This window comes from Schistocerca gregaria, chromosome 2, assembly GCF_023897955.1.
Source record: "Schistocerca gregaria isolate iqSchGreg1 chromosome 2, iqSchGreg1.2, whole genome shotgun sequence".
Classification (NCBI taxonomy): domain Eukaryota; kingdom Metazoa; phylum Arthropoda; class Insecta; order Orthoptera; family Acrididae; genus Schistocerca; species Schistocerca gregaria.
The window spans coordinates 400,508,513-400,533,254 of record NC_064921.1 but is presented as its reverse complement, the minus strand read 5'-3'; the positions used below and the strand labels follow the sequence as shown (position 1 = coordinate 400,533,254).

The following is a 24,742-nucleotide window of genomic DNA, read 5'->3' as shown; positions in this document are numbered from 1 at the left end:
GACCTGCACTTTCAGCTACAAATTGCCAGTCATACAGAAGCTAAAGAAACACGTTAAAGTAGTCAAATCAACCTTTGCTTGCGCTTCCTGGAACTTTTAGCAGCCGATCCACAGATGCAAAACAACATTTTGATCAGATGAGGCCCATTTTAATCTAGGCCACAAAATGATCATGTGGCACTGATGGCCAGGAGTGCCAATATGGGGAAGTTCGGCGGCCAGGTTGCAAGTGTTATTGCTAGTCTTGTTTCAGAGTTGTTCTTAGAGCTTAGAAGTCCGCAGCTTGTGGTCGTGCGGTAGCGTTCTCGCTTCCCGCGCCCGGGTTCGATTCCCGGTGGGGTCAGGGATTTTCTCTGACTCGTGATGACTGGATGTTGTGTTAGGTTTAAGTAGTTGTAAGTTCTAGGGGACTGATGACCATAGATGTTAAGTCCCATAGTGCTCAGAGCCAGAGTTTAGAATGGATTTATACAGAGGGGTCCAAAAAAATGTATCCACTGTTTAAAAGTCCGTAAATGACAAACTGATTGACGGAGTTATCCCATCTTTGATAATGTAATAGTTTGTAGTTCCGGCAATCGCCACACAAGCGTAGTATTGCGTTTTTTTTTTCAGGTGACAGTCGCCAGATAGTCAATGTTTTATTTTTAGTTGCACCTAGTTATTCGCACGGGGGTGAAAGCTATATGAGAGAAGAGGCAATAAGCCGGGTAATTCCTTCCAGACCAATAGAGGCGCTAGAGGTCAAACGAAGCTGGAATTGACCAATGAGAGCGATCCAACGGCGGCTGTTGATGTTATATCGTCTTGCTCTGTACTAAAGTCAACGGTTACAGTCGTCTATGCATATGTTTCATATTTACGTGGTACTGATCTTCATTACAAAAAGGTTTTTCTTTCTTTAAATTTCATACAGTTCACCGTAGAATTGAAGAGATTTCCTGCTGAAAAAAGGTCCGCAATTAATCCTAAGGTAAGACATTTAATTTTCAGTAAATAATCTCTTAGCCTATAAATGAAATGTATTCTATCATGAATGAAGCTGTGTGATTTGTTTGCTTACTTAAACAACTTTGGTATGTCAGTAGTAGTTTTATTTAATGAAGAATTTTATGTTTTTTCAGAATAATCAACGTAACAAATTGACATTGAAATACTCCTGTAAATTCCCCAGCTGTTCATCTGGATATTACGTCGGTTCAATGGAGAATGTTAGCAACAAGTATTTCTACAGGTTTCCAAAACAACTACAGGAATTGCTTCTGAAATGGAAAAGTGTGAACTGTCACCTGACGTAAATTGTGCTACTTGTTTTTTTTCTTTTTTTTTAAGGAAGATTCTATGAATAAAACTAGTCATATAGGCTAAACAGGGATGTGTTCCCAAAACATGTGGCAAGTGTTCCATGTGAAATTTCTAATAGCACCAGTGAATCAGGTGAAACTGTTGTTCGTAGTGAAATTTTTATTGTCTGCTTAAGAAATAAAAAGCAAGTTTTGTTTTCATTTCGCTGTTTTTATCCACCTTGTCTATTTTTGGTACTTAACATTTATGTCTTCTTTTTTGTTTGAAGCATTTACAATCGTAAGATGTAGGAACATTTTTTTAAGAAATTAATGGTCAGTAGTGCAAGTTTCCTGGGCAATTACTCAGAAATTACAGTCCTGAAATATAATTGTAACAATTTTAGAATTCTTCATTAACTAATACTGTGATAAGGATTTCTTAATTGAACCTCTTTAACTGCAGATTATTCTCTTAATTATACTTTTTTTTCTCCATTGACCCCATAGTTTATAAGATGTCAAAGTATGAAATTATTCAGGAATTAGCTACAACAATTTTTATTTAGCTTGTGACAGTTATTTAGACTAGAAGCTTGTTTCGACTTACTGTCAGTTTCAAGTGTTGTGTCTAGTTTTTGTCACAAAATGTCCTGGAGCTTTTGTATGTTGATAGAAATCAATATGTGTCAGTCTGGAAGTCTATTCTTGACGTTAGCGCCTGACAGTTGATGCTCAAGAAAAAATCATTGGAGCAGCGACAGTCAGACGCAAACGTCAAAAATAGACCTGTAAACTGACGCATGTATACTGATTTCTATCAACATATAAAAGCTCCTGGATGTTTTGTGCATCATAAAAACTAGATGCAATACTTGAAACTGACAGCAAGTCGAAACAAGCTTACAGCTTAAATAGCTGAAGCTAAATACAATTGCTGCATCTAAATTGGACTACAAATATTCCTGAATAATAAGTTTGTCACTGTTGTACTGCATTGTGCTATAGCCCTGTTTCAGTTATTTTATTACGATGCTAGCCACAAAATTACGTAGCATGCCCAGAAACTGAGATAAGAAAATTAAAAAAAAAAAAAAAAAAAATAGCGTACATAAGCTAGGACGGATGCAACCCGCAATGTTTATCCTTTTTTTAGTTCATCTCCATACCACTAGAGGTGCTGCTATCGGTCTGTGTTTCCCTCTTCGACACCGGAGTTGTGCTTCTCTTTCCTTGTTGTTCTGTGGTTACTCGAGTAAACATGGCTGGCGCAAGGCTTACATTCGATGAAAGGAAGTCAGTTTTGAAGTGGTATTTTAAGTACAAAAACATTAATGAGGTTCAAAGGCAATGGCGAAATGAATATCAAACAGAGCCACGGAGATGTTTAACGATTCGTCGCATTCGAGACAAATTTGAAGCTGTAGAGGTGGTGTGGAGTGTCCATCACGTTCCGCAGAGCTAACTCCTCTGGACTTTTACCTGTGGGGAACACTATAGGACGTCGTTTATCGACAAAATCTACGCACATTGGATGAACTTCGAGAATCCATCGTACATTCATGTGCAAATATCCAACTGAACACGTTGTAGTCAGTAGTTGCCCGCATCTCGTGGTCGTGCGGTAGCCTTCTCGCTTCCCACGCCCGGGTTCCCGGGTTCGATTCCCGGCGGGGTCAGGGATTTTCTCTGCCTCGTGATGGCTGGGTGTTGTGTGTTTTCCTTAGGTTAGTTAGGTTTAAGTAGTTCTAAGTTCTAGGGGACTGATGACCATAGATGTTAAGTCCCATAGTGCTCAGAGCCATTTGAACCAGAGCCATAGTCAGTAGTTCTTGCTGCAGTTCGGAGGCATTGTTTATGTGTGCATGTTAATGGTGACTATTTCGAACACCTACAGTGATATCTTTAAGTTGGACTTTAAGCTAAACTTTCACCAAAAATGAGACAACTCCGTCAATTAGTTTGCAAGTTATGGACTTTTAAACAGTGGATGCATTTTTTTGGACCCCTCTGTATAACCCCATTCTAAACTCTAGATAAGAATTCATAGTTTAGACCAATGGAGCAATTTACCTTTAATTAACTCTTATCATGAACCGCATACTACATTAGAGACTGAATGTACTTTCATACATGTAGGAATCTGTGTCCCTGAGATCATGCTGCAAGATGGTCCTTTATCAACTTAACTGCCACCACAAAGGTTATGCCATAGAATAGTACTGAGTGAGAATAATCACTATGCAGGTTGATGTAATGTGAAATTTCTGTGTGTGAAGCAGGTGGAACAGAGCATTTTGGCTTGAGTCCGCAATTTTTCAAATGGTTACAGTTACTGGATTTGCCACAGAATCAACTGCTATTATTTCTTTGATTAAAGAATTATAAACAGCTGCCACCTTATCGCTGTATTCCTTGCTTTTAAATTTCCGAAATGCGTGATTTCTATATATATTTCAATAAATTCATTACTGAACTCCCTAAAACACTGGCATGTATCCATCTTTCTAGAATTCATGTGTAGGCAAAGATGAGAAGCACTAAACTGAACAAATAGGTGACTCAAAAACTTTCCTCTCATCAGCTTTGAATTACCTCCTGTCCACAACTCCAATTTGTTTGAACAAATGTGATATGCACGGAAAGATTTGAGCAATTTTGCTCATACCGCCAACTTCAATTTTCAGATTTTCACACATCTCATATCTGCACAAATCTTCTGCCTACACACTACTGTCTGTCTGTGGGGATGTGATGTGTGCAGAAAGATTGTCGTGTGTGTACCTGCCTTGATATGGATGCATCTGAAGCCCCTTTACACTGAAGCGAGCACAAGCGAATATGCATTCGCAATGAGCAGAGGACTCGCTTGTGCACATCATCATTGGCTTGTAACTATGGATACATTGGAGTGAACGGAAGGTAATATGAGGGAATGAGCAATAAAGCATGTGTATTTACGTGGGTGAAGTTGCTTTAATTATTCCATACAGCGCTTTACAGGTGCACTGGAAAACAAAAACCTACCATTTGACATAGGAAAGAAAGAATTTAAGGGTTTCAGCTTTTATGTTAACATGATGTGCGTGGAAGTAGTGCACTTGTCACTGTGTTGCAGCTCTAGCTCTCCTTAGCCTTGGTTGGTTGGTTGATTCGGTGGCGGAGATCAAACAGCAAGGTCCTCAGTCCCATAGACTTAGGGGAGAATGGGGAAGGAAGTCAGCTGTGTCCTTTCGAAGGAACCAGGCTGAAGTAATTTCGGAAAATCACAGGAAACCTAAATCAGGATGACCGTATGTGGGTTTGAGCTGTCATCGTCCTGAATGTGAGTATAGTGTGCTAACCATTGCACCGCCTTGCTCGATCCTTTGCCTTAGCCCAAAACTTTGTGCATATTGACAGTGTGTATGCATCACCAGCCGCGGTGGTCTCGCGGTTCTAGGCGCACAGTCTGGAGTAATGTGACTGTTATGGTCGCAGGTTCGAATCCTGCCTCGGGCATGGATGTGTGTGATGTCCTTAGGTTAGTTAGGTTTAAGTAGTTCTAAGTTCTAGGGGACTGATGACCACAGCAGTTGAGTCCCATAGTGCTCAGAGCCATTTTTTTTTTTTTAGCCATTTGTGTGTGCATCAACAGCAAACTGTCCAGGAACATAGCAGAGTTGCATCGCATCCACTTCATAACAGATGTTCAAAGTGGCCTCCATGGGATTGCAAGTGATAGGAATATTAACGATTATCATACAGGACACACATAATTGTACTTCAGCTTATACCACTTTGGCAGGTCACTTGGCTGGAGCTTGCACTAAGTTTCATCTCGATATCCTGTAGAACTTGGCCCCTAAATCTGCTGTTCACACAATGCGCTGCCTCCCTGCGCATTCATCTGTCTGAAAGGATCCATGATCACAGAAAATCCCAAAATGCTCTTGAAATGTAGTGTAACGTGGTTGGTGTCTGTGGCAGTAATTGTTTTGGTATAGCTGTGTTGTCACCTGATCGTTTCCATCAGCTTGGCCGTACAAAAACACCACCTCAGCTAGTTCCCGATGTGAACAGCTGACTATTCAGCTGCTCCCATTACACTGCATCAGTCATACAGCCTGCAACAAACAAGGAACACATGGGACATGGTCATAGGAACTGTCAATCGTCAACGCCATCTACCATGGGAACGACGCATTTCGAGATACATGTGTCATAGGACCATTTTTCCTTCATTTCCAGCCGGTAAACATTCCTGCACTGAGGAAAAGCACATATTACAATTTTTATCTATTAGCATCTGTAGGTATTGTTCTCATGTATGACACGTTCCTTAACCAAGCAATTCTATTTTATGCTGGATCAACGGAACACGAATAAGTAAATAAAAGTAAAAGGTATTACTTCTGAAACAGAAATTCTTAAGGGATGTTCTTAATCGTTATGTGAAAGTAAATTAACTTTCAATATGTCATTTGTATTTAATAATGAAATTATGATACGTAGATTAACATCTCTGGACTCCAAATTTGGGAGTTTCACAGACGCCCGAATCCACTAGAACGTAAGTTGTGTTCTTTGGTTTCGTATTTTTCGCGTAATCAGTGTGCTCCATTCCCATTTTTAGCAGTTTAATGAGGAGCTACACGTACCTCGTCACTTCTTTTGTTCAGATGTCAGATTCCTTAGTTGTTGCGCTTTTAAGTCGCCATAGATTCACTTTTCATAACTTTCTGGTGCATTCTTCTGTGTTTTCTTCGAAACTCGGCGTGCCTTATTCTTTAGCGGAGTAAGATCGGATACTTCTTATCTAATACGGGGCAGTAGGGGCCAACACGTCTCGAATTTTTATTCAAATAATCTTCACAAGCAGTATACCATACGACTTTCTTCTTTGTCTAAAATCATCTAAAAACTCAAGCGTCCTTTGGAGTCAATAGGCATTACTGCACATTAATCGCTTAACAGCATAACCTCAACATTCTACACAATCAAACACATGTGGGCCTCAGCTGCCTGTCGTCTGCTAAAAAGTGCAAAGTTTCTCACCGATGGCGGGTATTAATACGCATTACGCACGGCCTCCATTTCAGGGAAGTTGTGCATGCGTGTTTGCGCTGTTGGAAATTTATGCGCATGCGCTAAGTTGAACACTAAGAAGGCACTGAGTGGACTTATCTTTAGTGATTGTTTGGAATTTCAATAACGGCTTTATATTAGTTTTTGATGCCTACAGAGACATATGCAAAGCACTTTAAGGATTGGGTCAACTAAGTATAAAAGGAGACGAAGTCAATAAAATTCGATTCATGAAATGTGAAATACACGTACCATCTGCCACATCACAGTCAATGAATAGTATGTTTGAGGGCCGATAGGTGCACTGATGAAAACCCGACATCCCATGCGACAACCAGCGAAATAAAAGCGAATAACTGTGAATGCGAACTGTGCACGGCGAATGCCAGTTGCGCACGCACACCGAGCACTTAAACCAGAAATAATTCTTGTTTGCTTTTGAACTCATGCCTGCACCGAAGTTTCACTTTCCCTTCGATGTAAAGCGGAGAGTTTTATTCAAGGCGTTCGTCGAAACTGTATTAACAACTGGAATGTAGTCGCGTTTACTTACCTCGCTACTGTATGTTTTATTCACCTTTGAACATCTTGTCGTCAAAGTTAAAAAAAATAATTAAAAAAACATTGGGTAATGTTAGGGAGCATAAGAAAATAATAAAAGATACATATACTCTACAATCAACAAAATTATATTAGTAGTAAATAATTATACAGTAATTACAAGAGTAATGCAATACATCGTTAAGTGAATGACAAAAATGATACGAAGTTGAATAGATAAATAACAGGAGGCACTAATAAAATAGATTTTTCTCTACTACTTGCCAGTGTTGAGAGCTACTATTATCGAATTCAGATTTTTATTACGTTCTGGAAGTCTAACCACACCGTTTTGTAATCCACACAGTCACACACAGTAGGTTATTTGAAATAAAATTCTTTTCGTAAAATGCACCAGTCATTATTGCAGGTATAAATTATTTTGCGCTGTCTGCAACTCGAATACCATGACGTTTAGCACAAATAACTGCAATAATCATGTGTATGCATTTTCATTATGATAATGTTCTGAACCAAGGCAGTCCAAAGACATTCTCGTGAAGATCTTTATGTACTGTGTTTATGAAAATAAGAGTTATTGCGGTATTAAATTCCCTTATATAAGACTACAGTCATTTGGAGCAATCCTCGTTTAGAGATAAGCTACAGTTACAGAAGGCCGAGGGTAAGCCTGTGTTCGAGTGATTTCATGAACAATTTTGTTTGACCAAATGTCAGGTATTGTCGTGCACTCTAATAATTATGTAGTTGCTCATTAGAAATTTTGGAAATATTCAAAACCTAGGCGCTGATGACTTGCAGAAAAAAGCCTGTGTGCTTTCCATTTAATTTATTTGTAGCTAGTAGAAAATAAATTTACATATTTTAGCAGTAACTATGCAGTAAATGAATTTCTGGATATCAATTAAATCTGAGAATTCGAATCATTACCGTACTCTATTAGTCACTTTCAATCAGAAAATATTATCATCACTAAGTTGGTAAGGCCAGTTTTGTGTGGCGCATCTTTAATGCCTGTGACAGCATGCCTTGAAATGATGTAGATGTTTGGAATATTGATATTTAGAAGTAGGATGTATGTTTACTATTCAGTGTTACGTATTTGATCACGAAGTATTATTGTACACCATGCTTTAAATAAATTTTGAAATGCTGTTTTGATTTGAAACAGATTATTTGGCCATTTAATATAATTGGTAATGTGTGTGAGGGGTATTTCTATTTTAATTGCTGCAATAGTATCCTATTTCCAGTTCAAAACGGCTGCCTACCAGAAAGCGCGAAATATCAGCTTCTGTCAATATTGTGCATGGCACCTTTACAGTAGGTCTCCCTGAGTTTTCATGTAGTCCTCAAAAATTGTGCCATCTATTGCTTCGCATAAGATTTTCACTTTGGCGAGGTATGGATTTATTCTACTTCAGCGATACGTCTGATTTGGAAAAAAATCACATAGCCTATTTGCCTAGTAATATTTGGCAAAATATCCAGAGTGAAATCAACTGATCTTATCTAGCTGAGTGCAATGCTTGGTATATTATTCTTAGAGACGTAAAAAATCTTGTTGTGACATTGAGACATCAGTACTACATCCCTCTATAGGTTGCAAAAAACTGCCAAATTAATTATGGTCTAAAGATAAGTCATACTTTGTATCAGTGGTAAACCAGCTGCAGTCAAAGCATTTCTCCTAGTATTTGCCCAACTGCAAAGCAGTCAATGTAGCATTCATTACAGTGCACAGTCAGCTTTTCTAATTTTTGTGCTGCTCTATTCTTCACAATTTTAGTGTGCATTTTATTATTTGTATGGTTCTAGAAATGGTTATTGCTGATGGAAATATCACATTTATTCTTTTAATTTGCTCTGATGCTGTTCAGAAAAAATACAGAACACAATAAAGTTCTTGCAACCAAACATCCTATTTGAAACTGCATAATATTTTCATTTGCTGTCCAGTAGTACCCAATGCAATAACACTGTCCTTTGCTGTCTTGTCTATTGTTTAACATTGAAGAAAATCTGTTGTCCTAATGAAAATGATTCCCCTTTCAGTCCTTCCTTTTGTTCAATACCCTGTCATGTTATGTTGTGGTACCACTGTGCTTTGTAGGCTAAAGTATGGTAGGTGATCACTTTTGGACTCTTAAAGTAAATATTCAGTAGACTGTCACCTGAGCAAGCTTCATTGACCAACTCACAGTTTATCACCCATTGCAATTCCTCAGTGTTGCTCAACTAGTTTGCATGAGAGAAATATTGGCTTAGATTGACTTAGTTGCAGGCTTAGAGGTGGTTGTCAGCATAAATATTTTATTCTGCAGTGGCATGTTTGCAGCAATGAAACTTATTGACTGAATAACTCTTTACCTGGTAACAGATTTTGTAGCATAACTGGTATCACGGTGTCTCCCAGACTAGAGAAGTTTAATACAGATTTATACAATTTTTGTCTTTATTTATTAATTGTTTATTGAGCTCAGCTAGCTACAGCATATTGTTTGAAACATATGTCAGTGAGGTAACACATGTAATATTAAAATCGAGAAGAAAATATGCAAAAAGAGTCTGTGATGTCACAAAAAAGTGGAAGAAACTGCTTTTCTCAGTAGAAATAAAACTTTTAATTGCTAAACGTATGCTATACCAGTCTTAAACAGCCAAGAATCAAAAATGGAGACAAAGTTGCTCGAAAATTTCAAGGATAAATTCCAATTTTGATGTTAAATTTCAAATAGTCTCACAGTTCAGGCATTCCATAAGTACTGGGTTATGGCGTCTGTCATACACACAATCCTTAGTTACCTACATTTCATCTGTTTTGTTGATACGTACATCCAAAATCTACATCAACCACGGAAGACACAAGCATTTCATGAGTGCACATAGTACAGCCTGGAGAGTAATACTACTGACATTTCACAATAAATCTTTTAAAGTGTATGGCGCTGTAGCAGTCGCATATTCTATTTCCCTCTCTTCAATTTCATGTTGTTTCTCAAATAGAAGAGCTGTTGATATGAACAAAAACTTACATATATTACAGTGAAAAAAATATGTCCGGTTGCACCCACTGAGAAAAGATTATTCGATGGATTCATTGCCAGAGTTGGAGATTGCAGTGAATAGAAGTAAGCCCATAAAACTTTCAGTTCCAGATCATCAGAATCATGTACAAAAGATATGTTGTTTTGAGAGTTGTTTTATTTTACCCTGTTATTCTTAGATTACTGTAGAATAGTGTTTAAAATGTCAGGAGTAAAATGTAGATGCCATACACTGTGTTATGTTGTCTTGTTCTCATTTTAGTTCGTGGTTGTGCTTTTCTCTGTTGGGAGCAGTTTCCCATACCATAAAATTAGGAAACACAGTGTTATGACTATTTTGAACTCAAATCATCACCACCTGTTTTATGTTCTCTGTTTCATCACCACCACCATCATCCATTACCTGTTCTTTGATTTATATCGTCATCCCTTTCTATCGTGTAATCTGAATCAGAATCGCTGTTGTCCAAGACATCATTAGTGATTTCTTCCAAATGCATGTTGGTGTTTGGTTCATTTACTTTAACAACTCGTTGAGAATAACCACTCTCTATTCAAGTTGTTTTCAATGCTCAAATTGACCTGTTACAGGCTGTATATTTTGAAAATTAGTTATGAGACAATGCCAGTAATAACCATAATATATTACACCACAATTGCTGCAATAAACATGAAATGTTAATAAACACATCTGGTGATATCATACACATGCAAGATGACACAGAAACTTTGCTATGGAATTACTGAAGGTCAAATAGTGTGATTGGCACCCCATGTTCACTGCAAAAAGTCACCATCCCAACTGCAAGGTACATGGAGGGCAAAGGCAAAATGACTGCAGAAAGGGAAGGCATGTCCACCAGAAAGTTCAACAGACATACAATACCAGTTAAGGTTTAAATTGCTCCACAATGGAATTCAAATTTAGACCTTTACTTTCAGCCAGCAAAGGCTTATCAGTTGCCAGGAGAACACATTTCATGGTGTAACTCCAAACTCCAATGTACAAGTTCCTTCTTCCTACTTCCACTAAAGCTAGTTTGCATACCCTGAAGAACTAGCATAGGCCTTTGTGAGAGAAAGGAAATGACAGAGAATGTCTTAATATTGTTAGAGTTGTTTCCATAATGGTACCTCACTCAGGAAAGTTTAAATTAATTGAAACTTTGTGACCTTTTGAGACTCAAATCTTGAAAGGTTGTCTTGTGTCTTCATGCACCTAATTCTGAGACTATAGCAAAGCTGCTCTGTCACATCCCTTCTCTTAGTGATAATGGATAACAAAGTATGCATGATAATCTGAGAAACTAGGAAAGATTGGGGAGAAGATCTGATAGATGTATATTTTAAGTTTTTCTTGAACAGTACTCACATGCCCGAAAGTGTAGAATTTCCCCCACATTTCTCCTTGAAAGACACAGATTCAGTTCAGGATACTAGTTCAGCCGTCAGAAAAGACTAATTTCCCCGTTCCTTCTCTATATATTCATTTCTTTCTATTTGAACATTTTCACTGTATATTCATGTTGACATAAAAATGAATTCATTAGTGCCAGATTTTCACATTGTGTTTAATCCAGCATGTAATTAACTATACATACTCTGTTCCACATTGAGAATTAAAGTATGCTATTTAAAATGACTGGACCAATAAAGGAAAATAAAATATCTGATAGACAACATTTTTCGAAAAGGTCTAAAGACAGGCACAAGTTTAAGAGAATTGAAAAGACTAATAGGATCCTTCCAATAGAGAATGTCAGACTTGCACAGTATTGTATGGGTAGTAATAATTAGTATATTTAAGCCAAGTGCAGAACTCAGTACTGTCATCAGTTGTATAGATCCCATGTAGAAGTTTTTGGTAAAGATTACGCAGTGATTAATTGGGGAAGGCCAGTAAAAATAGACCTGTAGCCTCTATTAAGTAGATGATGCAATCTTCATGGTAGTAAGGGTTAATCTTAACAGCATGCGTCTCTTTGGCACAATAAACCCTGGAAGGTGTGTTCTTTCAAAGACAGTGCTTTGCTAAACCTTAAGGATGAGGTAGATTAAGTAACATAACATATTAACAATGTGATGGAAATGAATGGAATTGTGGGAGCATGTAGACAGAGGTCTCCCAGTGATGCACAAAAAGCTGGATGTCACATGGCATGAGGTCCAGCATGTCTATAGTGTCGTATGAGGCTGGCCCTGTAAAAGAAAGCAGTTGAAGGAATGTGTAAAGACAGTACATGAATATCAGGAAACTGAAAGGATGGAGTGTAGCCCAGGAGTTTGGTATTGCTCACAGCATTGTTTCAAGTGTATGGGGAGCATTCCAAACCACAGGCACTGCTGCCTAAGGGAGAGGATGTGGCCAAACATGCTCAACTACAGCAACAAATTACAATTTGCAACATGAAAGAAGGGCCCTGCATCGAGAAGCAGGTGCAAGACTGTTGCCCCTGCAACTACTGAAAAGGCTGCTGCCCCTCTTCAGGAACCACAAGTTTGTCTGGCCTCTCAACAGATAGCCCTCCATTGTGGTTGCACCTGCAGTACAACTATTAGAGTCCATGGTTCATGGGAGGGGAGGAAGGAAAGCATTTGTAGGCATATTTTTAGACTCACAGAAGCTTTTGACCCAGTCAACCATGCACTTCTCTTGCAGAAACTGAGGGCATGCAATACCACACAAACACCTCTTGAACTCCTATCTACTTACCTAAAAAAGAAAAGTGTAAACAATGCACAAATATAAATTATCAAAACAGAATGAGGAAAATCAACGTTCAATCTATTACTGAAATGGTAAAACAGGGTGTGCTGCTGGGATTAATATTGGGACCATTCATTTTTCTTGTGTATATAAATGATATAATACATCCTTCTATTTCCCATATTATTATTTATGCTTATGACACCTCTTTATTGTTTTATGATGACAATGAGCAGGATACAAAATATTTCTCAACATGTGGAATGTCTGAGGTGACTAAATATTTTAGTAACCAAGGGTTAAAAGTAATACCAAAAATCATAGTTACTGGAGTTCAAAGCAGGTAACTCGTGGCACAGGCTTATGGGACATATTTGTGGAATTTTGTACACAGACAATAAAGATTGTAAATTCCTTGGTCTGCATTTAGAATTTAACCTTCAGTGGAAAAACCATGTTAAATATGTATGCATAAAAATAAGCAGTGCACTTTATTTGCTTAGCCATCTGTCCAAAATTGTACACAAAATTTTGTACTATGAGACTGTCTTCCCATTTATAAGTTGTGACATATCACAGACTCTATTTGGTACAAGAATTGACCAGAATCAGTAGGAGCATATAATGGTGACCCATTCAAAAGCAAATTAAAAACTTTTGTTGTAGATAAATGTCTGTATTCACTGAAAGAATTATTAGCTGTATATGGTATGTATTTAGATATAAAATGCAGACTGGCAATAGCATAAGATGCATTTCTGAAAATGAGAAATTTATTAACATCAAATTTAAATTTAAATGTTAATAAGTTGTTTATGAAGGAATTTGTCTGGAGTGTAGCCTTGTGTAAGTGACATGTGGACAGTAAACGGTTGGAACAAGGAGAGAAATGAAGCTTTTGGAATCTGGTGCAATGGAAGAAAGGTAGTTTACATTACTAATGTGGAGGTAATGAATTGGATTGAGCAAAAAAGAAAGTTATGGCGCTACTTGACTTAAAATGTATTGGTTGATAGGTTGTATCCTGAGGCATCAAGGAGTTTTCAGTTTTGTAGTGGAGGGAAGTGCGGAGGTTGAAGTGTCTCTCACTGAGATACAGGGAAAACAGCAACAAAGTTTCAACAAATTTATTGACAGTGACAATATTTCTGCTATGACATTAAGAGTAAAAGTCGCAAAATACAGCATTTAACTACTTACTAGTACATAGACCTGACAGTGCATATATCTGAAGTCGCCTGACTGTTAGAAGACAGTAACACAACTAGGAGCTTCATAGGAAAATACACGTGCAGGGAAATAAAGTTCTGGAAATGTCACTCTGGTCATGTCCAACAAAGGCACAGAGCAGTTGATCCTTAATGCAGTCTATATCCACAGAGGAAACAAAGATGAAAGCTGAGAACTAGGGTGACTGTGTTGGTCCCTATGGTGGTCTTTGAGACTGTCCTGAGACAATGAAGTGAGTACTACTCGCCCGGATGCCAGGACAGGCTCTGAAAGCCAGAGGAACTGGCTCACGTGGCCCATATGCTGGCATTTATAGCTGTAGCTGTGAAATGCTCTTGATACTATTTTCTTGTCACTTGTTGTGCAGACTGGAATAAGCTGCTCAGAAGTGGCAGCCTGTGTCAGTGCTGGTACCGCTGTCTGATGTCCAGTCATGACTGTGACAAGGAGAGCTCATGATGCTGATGTGTGGAGGGGCCATGTAGACTGCATGCTTGCCTGAGAGGTTGCTGCTCCCTTTTTTGTAAACCTCTGATACTGGAGAAGGTAAAAATTGTTGGACATCAAGGCTCAACTGTCGTAAGCAATTTCGAATGGATGTATCTTGCAGTAATTATGTAGAGATGAAGAGGCTTGCACAGGATAGACTACTGTGGAAAAATGCATCAAATCAGTCTTTATATTAAAGATGATGATGCCAACAGCAGCAGATCAGACTTATTAGAAATAAATGGAATGCTGTTGTATGTGGTGAAAGGCTGAAATATGCTTTCGCAATACACATTATTATAGAGCCACCTTCCTCCTTCCTACATATTAAAAGTTTCAGAAAGTATTAATAAGTGAATATTGAATCATCTTTTTGAAGATAATCTTTTAACGACTTTTCACATCGGATTTCATAGAGGAATTTCTATTGCCATAGTAATATATGATCTCCCACACTCAGCTCTGGTAGACCCAAAGAAGAATTGCCATTTTATTATTGTCTGTGACCTTGCCAAAGTCTTTATTATGTAGATCATAAGATTCAATTGGGAACATTAAAATTTTCAAGCATTAAAGACATTCCCCTTGCATGAATGGAATCATATCTTAAGAGAAGACAGAGGATCATGTTAACAAGTAGCACAAAAATAAAACTAATTTCTGACTGGAGAAGAAACAATAAATATGGTGTATCCCAACATTCGTTACATGATCTGCTCCTGTTTTTGACTTTCATAAATGATTGAAGTACTTTTGAAAAACTGAGATATTTAATTATGATATACCCAAATGCATGCTGTTAAAGGGCTTAACTCATCAGTCTGACACAGTTTAGAGAACAGTGGAACTAGCACACAATTGGTCCTTGACAAACAGTTTAGCTTGAGCGAACTACCTGAAATATTAAAACTGTGGTCCAAGCTGGAATTCAAACCTGGAGCCTTGTCTTATATGGGTAATCCTCTTACTAACTGAACTAGATAGATGTGACTCTGAATCTGCCCTCACAGGTTAACTCTTATAATGCTACTAAAAAAATTCATTCCATGCTGTTCAGGACACATACACAAATTACTTAATGTACTATAAATAGAATCAGTGGGCATACTAAATGAAGCTTTTCATGGGGAAATTCATAGGCTTGTAGATGAACAACTAGATGGCATTAGCACATGTGCAAATTAAACAATGGTAGTGCCTATATCCACAAAACATTTACTATTTTCTCATATGCTTCTGTGAAGAAATGAGTAATATCTATGTTCCCAATGTCTTATAAGTTTTCCGATGTGTTTATGTAGTTTGGAGCTTCTACAGCTTGTGATCTGACAATAGTCTAGTGATGGGCATTAGCAATGCAGCAGCAGTTCATAGGCTGTGTCTATGACTGCTTTGTTTAGTGTTGTATTTTTTATTCTGTAGATGGATAGAAATGAAAGATAGAGACTAAATATGACTACAGATGCAGGGAGAATTGGTCACTGTCTGGAAATAGTTGGAAGCTGATTTGGCCATGGTCAATAGACTTCAGGCTCATACTCAGGGCTGTAATGACATTGAGGCACGTGACACCTATAGTGTCATCTGGAATCCCTATTGTTTCAATGCCTTCCATTTGTTCAGTTCACATTCATCTTAGTGTGAAGGATGCGAATCTCTGAGTGGAAAGCAAGAATGGGTCCCAAACATTGGAAACACAGCTGTCCCCTTATGCCTTAAAACAGGTTTGAGGTCTTGCCCACAACTGAAACTATATCCAAGCCAGCATGGGGAGCCTCTTCCTCAAAGGTCCAAACAAGTGCAGAGGGTGAGTTTGATGGTCATTGTAATCTCCAATGTTTGGTAGGTCATTGAGCCCCTTAAGGGAAATAGTAGGCAGCTCAGGAAGCTAGGTTAGTGTCCAGTGTATATGTTAGCCAGGGGTTTCGTTCAGTATATGGAGGTGGCTCTGACAGCAGCTATTGAGTGCATTTGGTGCAGCTAGCTGCAAATTGTGGTTCACATTGGCACAAATAATGTCTTTTTTCTGTGTTTAGAGGCCATTCTTGGTTTATGCATGTAGCTGACTGCATCACTGAAGACAGCTGCCCTCGTTTGTGTGTGCGTGTGTGTGTGGAGGGAGGTAGAAAGCAGAGATAATGTTTTGAAGCATTGTTCCCAGAACCAATTGAGATTATCTGGTTTGGAGCTTAATAGAAGACTTAAAGTGGGGACTCAAATAATTTTGTGATGGATGCAGATTTTTCAGCCTGTGCTATAGGGTAGAGAATTGTAGAATGCCTCTTAATAGGTCAGAGGTGCACTACCCAGTAGTCTGCAGCTGTGGAGCTGTGGTCTAATGCATTTGTGACTAGTGACCCGAACATGTTCACTTACAGATAGATTATGTTGTTTTACAATGTTTGAATACATGTGCTCACACTGTGTAACAATGTAATGAATGTATTCAACAGTATTGACAACAACATACAAATGTGTCAGATTAGATTACATTGACATGGTTTAAAACCATAATATCAGCACTTGATAATGACCTAAGGCCGAAATTGCAGTAGTGTAATAGCCACTGGCATGAAGATGATGTCCTTGAATTGACATTGTTTGCTGATGATACAAGCATGATTATTAATCCAGAGAAAGAAACTCCAATTGAAAGTGATACAAATAAGGTCTTTGGAAAAGTAATTAATTGGTTTTCTGCAAATGGGCTTGCTCTAAACTTTGAAAAAACACAGTACATCAAATTTTCTGCTGCAAGAAAGTACAGGTCCCTCATTAAATATACACTCCTGGAAATTGAAATAAGAACACCATGAATTCATTGTCCCAGGAAGGGGAAACTTTATTGACACATTCCTGGGGTCAGATACATCACATGATCACACTGACAGAACCACAGGCACGTACACACAGGCAACAGAGCATGCACAATGTCGGCACTACTACAGTGTATATCCACCTTTCGCAGCAATGCAGGCTGCTATTCTCCCATGGAGACGATCGTAGAGATGCTGGATGTAGTCCTGTGGAACGGCTTGCCATGCCATTGCCACCTGGCGCCTCAGTTGGACCAGCGTTCATGCTGGACGTGCAGACCGCGTGAGACGACGCTTCATCCAGTCCCAAACATGCTCAATGGGGGACAGATCCGGAGATCTTGCTGGCCAGGGTAGTTGACTTACACCTTCTAGAGCACATTGGGTGGCACGGGATACATGCGGACGTGCATTGTCCTGTTGGAACAGCAAGTTCCCTTGCCCGTCTAGGAATGGTAGAACGATGGGTTCGATGACGGTTTGGATGTACCGTGCACTATTCAGTGTCCCCTCGACGATCCCCAGAGGTGTACGGCCAGTGTAGGAGATCGCTCCCCACACCATGATGCCGGGTGTTGGCCCTGTGTGCCTCGGTCGTATGCAGTCCTGATTGTGGCGCTCACCTGCACGGCGCCAAACACGCATACGACCATCATTGGCACCAAGGCAGAAGCGACTCTCATCGCTGAAGACGACACGTCTCCATTCGTCCCTCCATTCACGCATGTCGCGACACCACTGGAGGCGGGCTGCACGATGTTGGGGCGTGAGCGGAAGACGGCCTAACGGTGTGCGGGACTGTACCCCAGATTCATGGAGACGGTTGCGAATGGTCCTCGCCGATACCCCAGGAGCAACAGTGTCCCTAATTTGCTGGGAAGTGGCGGTGCGGTCCCCTACGGCACTGCGTAGGATCCTACGGTCTTGGCGTGCATCCGTGCGTCGCTGCGGTCCGGTCCCAGGTCGACGGGCACGTGCACCTTCCGCCGACCACTGGCGACAACATCGATGTACTGTGGAGACCTCACGCCCCACGTGTTGAGCAATTCGGCGGTATGTCCACCCGGCCTCCCGCATGCCCACTATACACCCTCGCTCAAAGTCCGTCAACTGCACATACGGTTCACGTCCACACTGTCGCGGCATGCTACCAGTGTTAAAGACTGCGATGGAGCTCCGTATGCCACGGCAAACTGGCTGACACTGACGGCGGCAGTGCACAACAAATGCTGCGCAGCTAGCGCCATTCGACGGCCAACATCATATGTGCATTTCTTATGCATTTCACATGTTCCACATCATAACAGCTGCCATACCATGTGATTGATCAATGGAACATGCAGCCAACTAACTAACTAACTTATATCTTTTAAAATAAATGTAATAGGTAAGGTCATAAAGTGTGGTGTTCATGATCAGTTTCTCAGACAAAATAAAAGCTAACATGTGCTTTCATGTGCCAAAACAGCAGTTCCCACATAGGAGTTAAACTTTGTAACAAATTTCCTGAAAATGCAAAAGCAATTACTGAGGTCAAACCCTTTAGAAAATCTTTAAAGTCATGTTTACTGCATCACTACTTTTACTCCACTGAAGAATATTTAAATGTATGAATTATTTGTAATTTTAAATGTGTGTGCATAGTAACATCTTGCACTTCTATACATATACATTATCTTACATATAAACTGCTTTTTGTACAAAATATGACCAATAAAAATACAAAAAACTACAAGATATAAAAATAATTTCCTTGTGGGAACTTCATCTGTGTTAATGTACTTCATCTGTGTTAATGTAAAAATGCAGTTTTTCTTCACTTTGGGATATTACCCATAATTATCAGACGTGAAACTGGGAATAAAAAGGGAATATGGCAGCAAAAGATGACAACTAAGACCTGAGGGATGAGCCCTTAATTACATCATACTGAATATTGAGGAAGCCAGAATGGTAGCTCCCAATGTCCGATTCACACGTCCATCTGTTAGTACCCTTAGATTATATACCTTGATTGATAGGTTTGTGAAGAACAAATATTGATGAGCTGCCCGTCAATGCTTATGGCAGACAGTGTGGTGAGTCATTGTCTGCAACCCTGGAATTGAATGCTTTACAAGTAGCACAAAGACTAATGGACTTAGAAGTGACAATATTGGCTGGAGACTTGAGAGCTCAGTTGCTACATGGTCAGTTTGTGAAGTGGTAATGTTGATCCCATCTACAGTCTACAATCCCACTCTCTGAAATTTAGAAGTACTCAGGACTGGGCGGAGACTGGTGCGAGTAGTGCTTTGCTTAGGTTTAGTTTGGTTTATGTGGATGACAGGGCAATGCAACATGAATAGGGAAGGATGTCAAAGGCCTTGCTGCCACATATGGTCCTTAGAAGTGGAACTCTTATTACCTGTTATTTGTGACAAATAAATTTAGATTCTGAATATAGGCTAGTGGAGTTGGAAGAGAAGTTAAATAATACCAAATGTGGTATAGTAGGACTATCAGGAGTGTCATAAGAATTGGTAATACTTGAACATACATTACTTTGTAGGGGAAATCGGGCAGAAAGTTCAAATGTTGGCTTAAATGAAAATCAGAACAAATTAAAAAGGGTATTACAGCCATTAAAGGTTACTTGAACAAAATAGTGAGAATTGAATGAAAAATAAATGAAATACATGTCATGGAGATCGAATCTATTTTTCCACATACTAATCTACGTCTACAAATATACTCTACAAACAACTGTGAGGTACATGGGAGAGGGTACATCCCACTGTACCAGGTGTTTGGGTTTCTTTCCATTCCATTTACATTTGGAGTGCAGGAAGAATGATTCTTTGAATGCCTGTGTATGTGCAGTAATTATTCTAAACTTATACTCAAGGTCCATACATGAACAATATGTAGATGATTGTATTATATTCCTAGTCTCATTTTTTAAAGCCATTTCTTGCAACTTTATTAATAGAGTTTCTTGGTATAGTTTACATCTATTTTCAAGAGTCTCCCAGTTTAGTTCCTTCACTATCTCTGTGACACTTTCCCATGGATCAAACAAATCAGTAACCATTTGTGCTGCCCTTCTCTGTATATGTTCAATATTCCCTATTAGTCCTATTTGGTATGGGTCACACACACCTGAGCAATATTCTAGAACCAGTCTTACAGGTGATTTGTAAGCAGTCTCCTGTATTCTACCAGTAACCAAAGTCTATCACCTGCTTTACCCACAACTGAGCCTATGTGATAATTTTATTTTGCGAGATAGTAGAAGACAAAAAAATGCACAACAAGCAGTAATGGAGTCCAGCAATGCAGAAGTAAGATACAAACTATAGAACCATACTGAGTGGTAATTTTGAGTGTGGTGGTAGGAATGACAGAGGTTGTACATTAGTGTATTAGAACTTGTGAAAAGAAAAACATGTATGTGTTTAACATATTTGTACAGAAGAAACAAATAGAAAATGGAGTTGTTAAGGCCAAAATGAAACTAAAAATTAATATTTCTTTAAACATAAAGGAAACTATATGATGTGACAGTCTTAAACCATTTTTTAATTTCAAATAATCTTTGATTATATAATGAACAGGATAGAAAGATTTTCCACTGTTTGGTTTTTTATTAGTAAGATTCAAAATGAACATAGACACAATGCTAAAAAGAAGCAAACTCATTAGGAATTACCAGAAATTTGGATTATCGTAATTCATTTAATAATTGAGAGGTAAGGTAGATCCAGTTATTCAGTAAGTTAGTTTCTTGTAAACGTGAAGAAAATAGACACACACACAAAAGAAGCAGTTATTTAATAAAGGTGTGTGGGCAAACAGCAAAAGATATTGTAGGTGTTAAGAAAACGAATTACAAGAAATGGATCACTGAAGCTCTTAAAGAAAAGCTGGGAGTGTAAAATAATGATAATAGAAAGATAATTATATTGAATTAAACAAAACAAAAACTGTGCAGCATACAAAAAGCATTTTGTTTTGAACTTCGGTAACTTATATACAGCTGCTGCAAAAATGTACAGCACAAGAAACCTGTTAAACAAAACTGTTTGGAAATGTTTTTGAGAGGATGTGAGAAGGAATATTATAAATTTGATTAGAGAAATGATGGAAAACAATATGAAATAAAGAACTAGTGTGAATGAAGTGTCACATTTCATTAGTTATGACAGCAAATGACACTGTAATAAACAACTGAGAGAAAATGGTACAAGTTGCATTTGTGTGTGTGTGTGTGTGTGTGTGTGTGTGTGTGTGTGTGTGTGTGTGTGTGTGACTCAGCATCTCCACTATATAGTGCATACCAACTTTCCTTCTTATAGTGTTGTTATATTCCACCCTAGATTTTCTATTGTTTGATTTTTGCTGATGCCTTTTCTTTGATTCTAACCCAGTGCTGGTCTCCTTTGTTACAATTTTCTTTTGCATCACTATACTCAATGTTTGTCCTCTTTCTCTTCTTTATTGTGTTTCTCTTGTCACCTTACAAACCACACTGCATGCTCTACTTAGGAGCCACACTGTATCAGCCGTCTCAGTTGCGCACAACAGACGGCTACAAGACCACGCTGATTGTTGGTGCGTCATCTTATGTTCCACATTACTACTGCCGATATAATTAATCCTGTACTTTCAAACTGATCACTCCCCTGCGTCATTTCCCATATTTTTGTGTGGTTACTCCCACACCTTTCCAGTGCCACACAGTGTTTTGTATCTCATCCTCCGACCCCCCCCCCCCCCCCCCTCCTCCAACACTTTCTTCATTCTATCCTAGTTTGCACCCACTAATTCCACCACCCAGTCACATCTGCCATCCCCCTTCATCATACTTATACATCCTCAGACCCGCTACTCACACACATCATCGTCTCCCTCAGATTTCATCTTGCTTCCCCTTTTGCATCCATTTCAACCTTTTTGTATATTTTCACATGTATTTGGGTGTATTTTTGCGATTTTTTGGAGACATTATTCTGCATTATTTATGTAATTTTTTGCATTTTTCCACCACCATGGTTCATTGCTCCTTGCATCTGTGTCAATACAGAAAAGTCTCCTTATCCCTAGCCAGGTCTCAGTCCCACATAATGTTCCTGCATTGTTGCTTGTCTCATGGAATCCTCCCTAATTAATGGCCCTGACATCAAATTACCCATCTCTGGCCGCCACCCTTCCTTCCACAATGATCTCCACCTGTTCAAATTCCACCAATCCTTAGCCCTCACCAACATAGTCTTGCAAAACCATATCAATCAAGCCCAAACCTCCTTGCAGTACCCTCTGTCCATCTACAAGATTCTCCTGCTGTGCAATCACAAATTCCTGGAACCCATAACACACATTGAAACGCTTGCCCTGCCGGAACTTGAGCAACATGCACAACGCCACCTCAAAAAGCTCTCCATTCTGCTTACTTCCTACTCCCGCCTTGGAGCACCACTGTCCACCACCTCTACAACAACCTTCAAACCTCCCCCATGCCCCCTCATAGCTGACAAACCCTGTCTCACAGACCTACTACACCACACAGTTATGAATCTTTCCTCCAGGAGTCTTAGCCCCACACTGTACAAGTTTTCTTGTCTGTTCTGACTCTCTTAGTGCACTGCAAGCACTTCACCAAATATATCCGGTAGACCTGCTGATTCAGCTCATCCATGACTCCTTACATCAGCTCCAGTGCTGTGGCAAGAAGGTGATCTTTTGCTGGGTACCTGGCCACGTTGAGATACAGGGTAATGACATGGCTGACAAAGCCGCCAAGGAAGCATGCTGAGATCATGCTGTCCATCAATGTCCCATCCTGTTATACGCCATTATCTCATTTTCTGACAGATGCATCATGCACCAGTGGGAGACTGAATGGTTGCAGGTGTCAAACAACAATCTGCGGTTGCTGAAATTGACCACAAAGACTTGGCGGACTTTGTGTCAGCCACACCACTGGAAGGAGGTTTTGATTACTAGACTGTGAATCAGGCATAGCCCTTTCACACATGGCTTCCTTCTCTGGTGGGAGTATCCACCATTCTGTGATGTTTGTGGCATGCCGCTTTCAGTTCAGCATATTGTGGCTACGTGTGTCGCGTATATGGATACTAGGGCAGCCCTCAGTCTGGCTGGAGATCTGCCCACCATCCTCACAGATACTGATACCAATGTTAACAAGAGTCCCCACCCATGAGATTTCATGTTGACTTTTCATCAGGGCACTGATGACCATGATGTCAAGCACCCTTTCAACCCAAATCATCATCATCATCATCATCATCATAGCCCCACAGAAATATCACTCCTTTCCAAAGGCCTCACCTTTTGCCCCACTCCCAAATTCAGTCATGCAGGACTTGTTCAAGACCTTCTCTCCTTTCCTGGTCTGCATAGTGGAAACACTTTCATCACCAACCCTACCTGTCAAACTCAACCAAAGACCGATATTGAACCTTGCCTACCTCACTTCACTCCTCCATCCAACCATGATCCACCCCCCCCCCCCCTTTTGCCCCCTATCCAATCCCTGTTAACTTTCTGGAATTTCTTAACCCAAAACTTTGCCTCACCATCATTCCTCAAATCCCTCAACATGCAGAGTAACCTTACATCCACAGAAAGAACTGCTGTCCACCCTCTAAAAATTGATCTTGACCTTATAATCCTAGCTGTGAACAAAGGCTCCACCAATGTTTTTCTGAGCTGCAAGGCTTCTGTGGCGGAAGGACTACACCAGTTGTCAGATACTACTACTTGCAAACCTTGCCACAGTGACACTACTCCAATGATCGAGCAGGATATCAAGTCACTACTCAAATCCTTAAACCCATCCCAGAACCTCTTCCCAGAGTCCATCTCTCTACTCACCTCTACCACTCCCCACACTCCTACCTTCTACATGCTTCCTAGAGTCCATAAACCTGAACACCCAAGACACCCCATTGTGGCCAGTTACTGTGCCCCCACTGAGAGAATCTCTGCTCTTGTAGACCAACACCTTCGACCTATTACCTGGGACCTATCCTCTTATATAAAAGATACCAACCATTTCCTCCACTGACTCTCCACAGTTGCTGTCTCTTTACCACAAGATGCCCTGTTCATCACTATTGATGCCACCTCCCTGTACACTAACATTCCTAATGCCCGTGGCCTTACAGCTATTGAGCATTACCTTTCCCACGCCCAATGGATTCCAAACCAACAACTTCCTTCCTAGTTGCCATGACCAACTATATCCTCAACCACAATTACTTCTCCTTTGAAGGCATTACCTACAAATAAATCCAGGGTACGGCTGTGGGCACCTGCATGGCACAATCCTAAGCCAACCTATTCATGGGCCATTTAGAGGAATTCTTCCTAAAAACCCAGAATCCTAAACCCCTCACCTGTTTCAGATTCATTGATGACATGTTTGCTATCTGGATCAAAGGTGAGGACACCCTATCCACATTCCTCCAGAACCTCAACTACGTCTCCCCCATTTGCTTCACCTGGTTCTACACAACCGAATAAGCCACCTTCCTAGAT

At 39.7% G+C, this 24,742-nt stretch overlaps 1 protein-coding gene across 7 annotated transcripts in view; it reads left to right on the top strand.

The window, feature by feature from the left end:
• Positions 1-5,813: 5,813 nt before the first annotated feature.
• Positions 5,814-24,742, top strand: part of LOC126322497 (uncharacterized) — a 125,071-nt gene continuing 106,142 nt past the window's right edge. The window contains exon 1 of one of the 7 annotated variants that reach the window (XM_049994390.1): positions 5,814-5,835. Coding sequence is in view for 2 of the 7 variants with exons in the window: in XM_049994372.1 (XP_049850329.1) it covers positions 7,622-7,628 (7 nt within the window). In the remaining 5 variants the exon portion in view is untranslated. Of the gene's footprint in view, positions 5,836-7,293; positions 7,629-7,870; positions 7,892-7,925; positions 8,108-8,249; positions 8,314-24,742 lie in introns of those variants that run through there. The other 6 variants (XM_049994372.1, XM_049994404.1, XM_049994373.1 and 3 more) reach the window with 6 other exon arrangements.